The 9,790-nt window shown below is 46.5% G+C and overlaps 1 protein-coding gene across 1 annotated transcript in view; it reads right to left on the reverse strand.

Moving 5' to 3' along the window:
- The window catches only part of LOC143007480 (protein O-mannosyl-transferase TMTC2-like), a 38,161-nt gene extending 32,427 nt beyond the window's left edge, over positions 1–5,734 (reverse strand). Inside the window, exon 1 of the mRNA XM_076158839.1 lies at positions 5,376–5,734. Within this exon, the coding sequence (XP_076014954.1) occupies positions 5,376–5,458 (83 nt within the window). The 5' untranslated portion in view covers positions 5,459–5,734. The remainder of the gene's footprint in view (positions 1–5,375) is intronic.
- Between the last annotated feature and the right edge of the window lie 4,056 nt (positions 5,735–9,790).

Consider the following 9,790-nt stretch of genomic DNA (forward strand, 5'->3'; position numbering starts at 1 on the left):
CCACCGAATCCAAACCCTGCAGGCCAGGGCTCAGATCCTATGAAGCTCCGGCGTCAGAGCAAAGCCTGCTACTTTAAACCATCTCATACACGTTTACCAGCACCGCTTGAAGGCGGAAGAACATCTCCCTCCATCATAGAACTAACTTCAGCCTAAACTTTCGTCTTCTCCATCCGGGCTGAGGCGAGCCGTAGTGAAACACGAGCGCTTAGAACCTCTGAGTTTCTGTGCTGACAGCTGTTCTGAGCAAGAGAAAAAAAAACATGCAGTCAATGAAAGTTGACACGCGACGGCTATTGATTACTAAAGGTAGAGGGGATAACGGCGCGGGATTCATGCGATCCTGAGCACAGTTTTGGTTTCACGTTACGCTCAGGCTGCTGTCGAGGTCCGACGTCAAAGTGTAAAGGGGGAAAGTGGACGCCAGCACTCCAAGTGTAATGGAACGCCGCTTAGGGAGCTTTGCTTACACAGAGAGATTCCTTACTGCAACTGTGGTTGAAATTCAACCCCCCAAGCTGCTGAACTTGACTACGGAGGGTCGCCGCACGGACACACACGAGGTGAGCCAGCGACAGTGACAAACACGAGGGATATGCTTACAGGGAACTGACATGTCTGTAAGCCCCCCAGTCGTTCATGGTTACCAATTCGATTCCAATTCCAGGATCCACACATAGGGGAGATTGAGAGTTTGGTGAGGTCTAAACGGGGTGGGTGGGTCAATCACAGCCAAGGGTGAGAACCGGCGACCAACCGTCTGCACTGTAGACGCTGACTCTGTATTATGTTCATTCAGCTGATATGCAGTTTACAGAAAAGACCGAATAAACAACAAGACCAAGCAATGTATCAATACTGCCAAACTCAGGGGTTTACTGTATATTTGATCCTGTGTATGCATCTTCAACTTTCAGACCCTTCAGTTTGCAAACCCTCGGAACATCAACAATACTCTTCATCAAACTTTATGACCGCATCATTTCGAATGTGCGAATCCTCTACAGCGGCGAAGGCATGACGCCGTAATGTCGCAGGTCTTTGCTTGTCTTGTAAGAACGTGAGCCCGAATCTAACGACGTACAAACTGATGGCAAGCATTGGTTTCCTTCACTTCCTCGATTCTTCTTCTGTTGTGAAATTTGAATTTACCCATTTACGAATCAGCTCCCTGACAATTTCATTTGTGCCTTTAAAAACCAAAAAGAAAGAAGTTTCAAACCAACAACATCTGTGCCGTTCGCTAACAGTTGACCACAGAATTCTTGCGCGACTTCAAATCTGCAAGCGATCAACAGGACGAACCCCTCTCTCTCTCTCTCTCTCTCTCTCTCTCTCTCTCTCTCTCTCTCTCTCTCTCTCTCTCTCTCTCTCTCTCTCTCTCTCTCTCTCTCTCTCTCTCTCTCTCTCTCTCTCTCTCTCTCTCTCTCTCTCTCTCTCTCTCTCTCTCTCTCTCTCTCTCTCGCCCTCCTTTTGTTTGAATTACAGGCCCTCCACCCTCCACCCCAAAAAAAATCAAAGACACTAGGGACCGTGAGTACAAAGACATCAATCGCAATGTGGTTTTCATGGCCAATGAATGAAAACACATGTCCACGCTTAATATCTTAAGAACAGTGTGTTGACGGTTAATCCCAAACCTGGCATTCTTTGCATCAAAACCAAAAAGCTATTTCTTCACCAAATTGTTCTTTTTAAAGCTCTGCTTGTCTTCAGGCAACATTACTCACATCCCTAAACATTCCTCCTGATGAATTAAAACCTTATTACTAACAGCACACACACACACACACACACACACACACACACACACTCCTTTACCCTACTTCTTCTCTTAATATTTATTCGCCTCGTGCTCATAACCTTTAACGGCATCAACACAACTGGGACACGTTTTTCAAATAATTATTCTCCTCCTCGCTCGGCGGAAGCTAAAAGACAAAAACATGATTGAAAAGCTATTTAAAGATAAAGATTTACAGATTTGTGGTGACGTACGAGCACAGCTGTTTACATAACCAGAAGCATCAAATGGAAACTGATTATTGTTCTGCGACTTCATGTTTCACTTTCACACCTTCTCTCTCTAAACTAACAACACCAATATGTGTGAAACAAGAAATTTTGGGGAAAAACATAAAGTGTCGCCAGCTTCATTTTGGATTCTCTTCTAAAATGCTTAAGTCCCCAAAACATGTGAGCCATTTACAACCATACACAGAGCCAAGAGTTCATTATTTAAATAGTAAATCTGTTATTTTCATAATTTTATCATTCTGAGCATGTGCACAACGTAAGGAAATGATTCCATATTGGCACACTCCTCCTGTGTCTGTGTGTGTGGTCCCGTTATCATCCCTGGCGATTCATTAACACTGTGATTAAAGGGCCGTTCTGAGCGTCAGAGTCATGATGATGCATTCACTGTCAACCCTCAGAAACCACGACGAGAAGAGGCCGCAGATGTGGCAAACCATCCCACTCTGTGATCTGCTGGAGCGTCTCCGAGTCCCATCTGTGTTATTTGCTGTGGCTTAGTCGTCTTTAAGAGCTCGGATTGGGGTGAAGGACGGGGGCGGATATTCTAAAGCTCTAAAAAGAGGCAAAAAGGGAACATGCTAGCTATGTGTCAACCAATAAAAACCCAAAACCGCAGCAAACCCATCCTAACCCAGGGAAGATGTTTTCTCTGCTATCCCCCGAGGGACCATAATGCATTTCTGCGGAGGGGTCACAGATGTTTCAGGATGCACGACACAAAAATGCAAAAAGCCTCTCAGGGACGCATTCCATTTCTGGGTGCCTCTTTTTCTCTGGTGTCCTCGCTGAACTTTTGATGCTCGCCATCCTCAATTTGTCAAAAAGTCTCGTTAAAAAAACAAAGCCGGCGAGGGTTGTGTGTTCGCTCGTCAAAAGCAGCGATGACAAGTAGTGGAGCGATCCCTCATACGATAATGACCGTGCACAGGTCCATTACACACACTCACACACACACACACACACACAGCATGAGAAGGTTTCAGCACCTGACAGGTTTTGATTTGGTAAAAACCTGAGAGAGGTCGAACACGTCCAAACACAACTTGATTTTCCCCGCAAAAAAAGCCATCTGACTAGAAAAAATTTGAGTCGTTTCAACAGGAGGTAAGAGCGTCCAGTGCCCAGGAAAGCACAGACTCGCCAGCAACATCCCTCGCCACCTTAGAGCCCCTTGACCTTTGGCACTATTATCTCATTTCCCTGTCAAGTAAGAGACGCATCTGACATGTAACAAGCATTTCACTGAGGTTAAACAAGGTCATCTCAGAGGTTGGATCCAGTTCTCTCCAAGAACGGAGCGTTGCGTTAGAGCGACTCCTCCGCTCTGACAACCTTCAGGCTGTAACTCTCTTCTAATCCCCCGCGGGGAGGATCGCGCAACTCTTGACCCCTTGGAAAGGACGTGTTTGATGAACCACCCGGGAAGGTCAGACCGCTGATTGGTATTCAACCTCCTCCATCTGAGCGTGCCGAACCAAAACGCTGCTGTCTGTCCCCTCACCGACCCCCCTGGAGTGTAAATTACTATGGTGACTTTGATAGATACACAGTGTTGGCGGATGGTGAGCTCTCAGCGTCGGCCTGAGGAGCAAGTGTAGGCTGGGGGGGGCGAGCGTGGGCCGGCGGGCGAGCGTGGGCCGGCGGGCGAGCGTTGGCCAGGGGGCGAGCGTGGGCCGGGGCGAGTCATCTGTCATCAAAGGGCCTCACGGTGTCATGGTCGCATGTACAGAAGGAGGCGACGGATGAATAACGGCGGCGCACATTGCAGGGATACTTGGCAGGGTGTGATGTAATTGGAGGCATACGGAGCTCATTTCTACCTCCAGCCTATGTTCTCTCCTCCACCCACACATACATCTACACACAATCTGTCTTGCTCAAAGGCAACACACACAGGGGTCACGGCCAGCGCTGAAATGTAAAATGGGACGATCTTTGACCTTTAAAGGGTGCCTGGAGATGCTCGACAGGCAGAAAGCACCGGGTGAGGGGACTGTAGTGCGGACCGGGCTTTCCATTTACGCTCATCCTTTAAACCCGCAGTGAAATACTCCCCGTTCCTGCGTCGGCACAGACCTTTACACGCTGCAATTTATTGCTTTTCTACGTTCTGACAGTCGACTAACAGCAGCCGATGAAGAGTAACTCGTCTGTGGCTCCTCTTTGTAAACGCAGGCCGGCCAGGTACTAAACTGTTAGCTGACAGGCAGAGGGGATGTGGAGTATGTGGAGCATGACAAACTACTGCGTGTACATCTACACACCTACTCCACTGGAATCCTCTACATGTCAGAGGGAAATCTTTGTCGTCACTTTGTAGGTTGAGACTTTAAATTCTACAAATTCCTCTCGTCGTGTATATGTTGAATTAAAGACTTTTTTTTTTTTACAGATTTTTACTATTTCACTCCAGATTCTTCACACTGAGTGCATATTACTGCTAATAACTATTGGAGTCCCCTTCATGATTCTGAATCTTTGTGTATCATCTCTTTATTGAAGGAGAGAATCTAATTTTAGCAAGATGTGTAATTAGAGTTTAGGCATAATTTCTTGGTTTGATAGATATTAATTATGCAAAGATTCACAGCAGAGGGTGTTATTAGAGTTGACTCAATTGCGTGCATAAATTACATATTTTAATTAAATATGCAAATGATGATCAAACTGATCCTAATAGCACAGCAGGGAGTCATTTTTGGCGTTATTTTTTAAATTAAAAATCCTTGTTTTTCTTGTTCTTTGTCCAGCTCTTCATTCTCATGCAGATGGGGGCATTGCAGAAATGAACTCCAGTTAAATCTGCTTCACTGCTCTGTGTGTGTGTGTGTGTGTGTGTGTGTGTGTGTGTGTGTGTGTGTGTGTGTGTGTGTGTGTGTGTGTGTGTGTGTGTGTGCGTGTGTGCGCGGCGCTTCATCAACACAAAGAGCCGAGCTGACCACAGAGCTTCACTTTGCTCTCTGCGGGCTTGCAAGCAGAGCAACGCTGCTCTGACAACATGTTGAACTTCAGGTCTTGTGGTGTTATTCGGGCTTTACAGCGAACACGCCATAAGTTTTACAGTATCGATTTGTCATGTGGCGTTTAAGGACGCAGAGAGAGAACAGTAAAGATTATAATCAAAATCACAACATTTAAGTCACAGCAACAGGAGTGTTTGGGTCCTAGCTCTGCACCCCGGCACCTCTGCCTCTCTGTGCTGCAAACAGGCAGTGATTTATTGCAGGCGTCGGACAAAAGCACATGCAAATCAGCGAGGAGGCGCAGCGCCGCGTCCCCGCTCGGGCTGCGCGCAGGACGGATGACAAGTGTCGGAGCGAGCCGCGGCCGCTTACCTGTCATCGTAGCAGAAATCCGCGTCCAGCGTGTTCGCGTACAGACCCACAGCCGCGGCGGTGCACAGCAGCTCCGTGATCATCTCTCAGAGGCGACGACGCGGGAGAGGGAACGGGAGAGAAACACACACACGCACACACATACACACACACACACACAAGTCCGGATGATCGCCGTCTCTCAGCTCAGCCGCTCGGTAGCGCGCAGCAGAGGACGTTCTCCCAAAGTGTGTCAAAGTTTGCCATGTTCGCTTTAACCCATCGCGTTCAGGAGGCGCCCAAAGGTGCCGGGGGGGTGAAGCCGCGGCCGTGTGTGGCGCGGGGAGCTGTGCGCGTCTCTCTCCTCCGCCGTGTGCGCATCTCCCTCCGCTTTGGCACTGAGTGCGGCGCACACACGCATGTGGTTTTTCCAGGGAGGCCGCGCATGCGCACTGGTCCCCGCGCTGGGTGAGGAGAGGTGGATGGTGCTGGAAATAAATAATAGTACGATTTTTCTATGCGCGGCCGATCGACAAGAATACGAATCCTGACACTCACCGTTGGCATGGTGATTTACAAACTGATTCACATTAAGGGACATAGCAAACATGGACTGTGTAGTGTTTAGAGATATAAGGGATGCAGATACATAACATGTGGGACTTTGGGTTTATACTTCACAGTGTACATGATGTCATCCTGTACTATTCCATAATAATGCTGTATATACTGCATATACTGTCCTGTATGGCCTCTTTTGATCAGTATTTATGCTTCTGTGGGTACAAATACATCAACAGTGGAGGAAGAAATACTCAAATCCTTTACCTGAGTAAAAGTAAAATGTCCATTTTTCTACTTAATTCAAAGAAAAACAGAAATAAAAGTCTGCATTGTGAGCATGAAATAATTGAATGAAATCATGAATATTTCAAGATTCAGACGTGAGCATTGAAAAGCTTTTTCCTCCCATGTTGACGTTCATGACATTAGTCCAGTCTGAATTGAATGAATTCTCTCAAACTCATTAGGTAAAGAGTTTTTATAAATTGATATTCTGGACATGTAAAGCCTGTAAACAGATACATATTGGAATAAAATGTATGATATGTCCTTCCCAAAGTAAACTGCAGAGTATAAGGATGACAGCATGATGATGGATGCAGTCAGATGATGAGTCTCTGTTTGAATGTAATACTCAGATGATGCCGCTGAGTCACTTCTCCCTTACACCCCAAATTAAAAAATATTGATTAATCTGCTGCACGCCGCCCCCTTGCTGTCTCTGCTGGGAGAGAGATGGAGAGGGCAAACAGAGGGGACACCTTTGACTGATGAGACTGCTGTAACTCATCCTATGCTGAGGATGCGTCTGCTTCTCACACACAGGCGTGCAGTTTGCCTGGTCCCGCTGACTACCAGCTGGACCGAAGCCTGTCTCCCAGTCGGGCTCCTGGAGGATAAATCCACTCGAAGAGACGCAGAGAAAGAAAAGCAGATGGCTGGAGGAGGATGCATGGAGAGCGAGGGCATCAGTTGGTGACGGATGGGGCGGCCAGGGGGGCGAGCAGGGTCTGACCCCTGATTCTTAACTGGACCCCACCTTGACCCCGATGGGACCTGTTGGAGCGTTTAAGCAGAAAAGCCGATGGTGGTGTTTATGCACGTCAGAGTAATGAGGAGGTGCTTCCTCTTCTTAGCATTCCTCACTGTCCCCATGGTAACAAATGAGAGAGTCTGTCTGTGACAACATACATCAGGTATGTATGTTGTCACAGACAGACTCTCTCATTAGCCTCAACATATGGCCTTAACACGTTTTCCTATATTGTACTTCAAGATAGAGCAGGAAGAAGAACTGGAGAAATACTCACTCAGCATCATTTACATCAGTTCCATAATACTAAATACAGCAAAGTTGTACAAGCAGTATTATTAGTGAAGTGTGATGCAATTCAATGCAACAGAAATTGTGTCACAAAACAGACAACTTAGTAAGATAAAGAATATACGGTAGGCAAGTAAACAAAATCTGAACCTTAAAGAAAGAAAACATTGTAAAGTCAGGAACCATATTAAAAGATAATATTATGGGAAAATATGTATAATCCAAGCAAATTATATAAAGAAGCCCTTAAAGAAACACTCGAGTCAAGTACCTGAAAACTAAGCACGGTACACATTCCAAGTGCGTGCTACGTACTTAGTTACATAACATGCTAGTTGTATCCAGTACTGAGTCCCCCTGTGCTGCAGCAGCTCCTCCTCCAGTCTCACTGCACAGCGTCCAGACAACCGCACAAGTAATGGAGCAACACACACACACACACAAACAAACCCACACTTATACATGCACACATGCCTACACACGCACACACACACTTCGGCGCCAAGGGAACAGGGGAGGAGGGGGGCACATGTGTAATTAAGGGATCAGCAAGGGGAAAGAAGGAAACAGGATGAGGGCGAACAAACACATTACAGGAGCAGAGAAGAAGAGGCGTCTGCTCCTGCTGACTGAGTACCTGTGTGTGATGGATGCTTCTCCTGATCTTTAGGGCCTTTGCGTGCTGTTGCCATGCCGCTGACGGGTCTGATGAGCTCTGACACGTGGACGTTGGGGGGCTACGGTCACATCCCTTCCTGTTATCATCTCCGTACAGGACCTCCACTCCAAAAACAAAGACTTGAAATATCTGTCAGGTTTGATAAATGCGTCCCTCTGTTCTCTGCAATCGCCTTTCTTCTGTTTTCAGGATATGCCACTCAAAACGTGCAAATCAAAGCGTTTTGCATTTCCTCCCTCAAAACCACAATTTGTTTTGTTCTGCCTAAGCAAACATTTTGTGCACATTTACAGCCACTTGTCCTTGACCAAACTCTCCCTGGCCGAGGCCTCAACCTGCTTGTGATTACAGTGTGAGTATTAAGCATCAGTGTGTGTGTGTGTGTGTGTGTGTGTGTGTGTGTGTGTGTGTGTGTGTCGCTATGATAATCCTTTAATATGCAACGTTTGACACAAATCAGGCGATAATGCAGTTGTAAGCCCACAGGCCCGAGCAGCAGAGCGACCTCTGACAACAAAGCCTATTCCCCATCGGGAGTAAAACCGAATAATTGTGCGATTTCCTCCCCGTTTCAGCCGCACAAACGAACCTGATGGTGATTTCCTGCTGCTATTTACTCCGGAACCGCTGTGTCTTCACCCCAGCAGATAAACATCTCGCAGGAAAGAGATAATCACAGCGGGGAGGTGCCCTGCCTGCATACAAATAGCTCCCCTCGCTGTATTAATATCAACGTGAAAGCTCCACCACCTGACGGGAACGCTTACATCCAATCCCACCCTGGTCCATGGAACATTCTGAGTGTGTGTGTGTGTGTGTGTGTTTGTGTGTGTGTGTCACCCTCCTTTTCCTCTTAAATAGGGTGAATGTTTGTTATTTTACGTTTATATTTAAAGCACGCTAATGGGAAGAGTTGTCGAGGAGGTTAATGGGTTTGGTTGTTTGTCAAAGGGGAAGTTCAGTGGAGATGTGATTCTCCTGCATACATCAAATCCCAAATACAACTTATGACATCCGATACTATTATCACTACTGTGCATAATAAACAGGTTTTAATGTTTTTGGATTCTTTCACTCTCCTGTGGAAGGAATAAGCGGGAAAAGACACTTGACTGCTTCAGCTCCCTAAAGGGCTGGAATGACCTATAAAGGGAAATGAAACCTGGTCTACAAAACTACTGGAACTCCTGTCAGACACGATCTTGGGCCTTTAAATCCAATGACATTTCACCGTCAACCGGATTATCCCACATGACAGGATTGTGAATTCTTTAATTAATCCATGTCGTGCTCCCAAATTTGTCTTCCGTCTGCATTTCACTCCATGCCAACACACATATTATGACAGGAAACGTGCTGCAGGAGGCTCAGCTGCCCTTTAAATCACAGCGCACTGGAAATATTTACACTTTTCAGGATTTATCTTCTTTCAAACAAACCGTAAAAGTTCATTATCAGACAAAACACGTCAACTTAATGAACATGTAAAGCGCTCCCTCCCTGGAACACAGATTACTTCCTGTACATTTGTAATAAAATATTCTCCAGGGTTGTTTAAGTGCGATGCGATGTGTCTAAGGTTGTTATCCGTCTGGCAGATGTTCCAGTTTGCTCAAATTCGTTGTTAAATTGGAGAACATTCCAGGAGGAAAGGGAAAGATAAGTGGAAAATGGGAATAAGAGAGACAAATATTGTTATTGGACGCACAGAGTGTTCCTCGTTTGTCAAACGCTGACAGGGATTAGCACACCTGTTTGTCCCGCCGCACGCGCCTCTTTGACACGTGCCAAACGCCTTTCTGTCCCGCCTGCCACTCCAAAGCTGAAATCTGCAGGGATTCTGACGCGCCGACACTGATTCCCTAATCT

The sequence above is a fragment of the Genypterus blacodes genome, unplaced genomic scaffold, assembly GCF_046128005.1.
Source record: "Genypterus blacodes isolate CSIRO-AG114 ecotype Tasmania unplaced genomic scaffold, CSIRO-AGI_Gbla_v1 ptg000090l_1, whole genome shotgun sequence".
Lineage (NCBI taxonomy): Eukaryota > Metazoa > Chordata > Actinopteri > Ophidiiformes > Ophidiidae > Genypterus > Genypterus blacodes.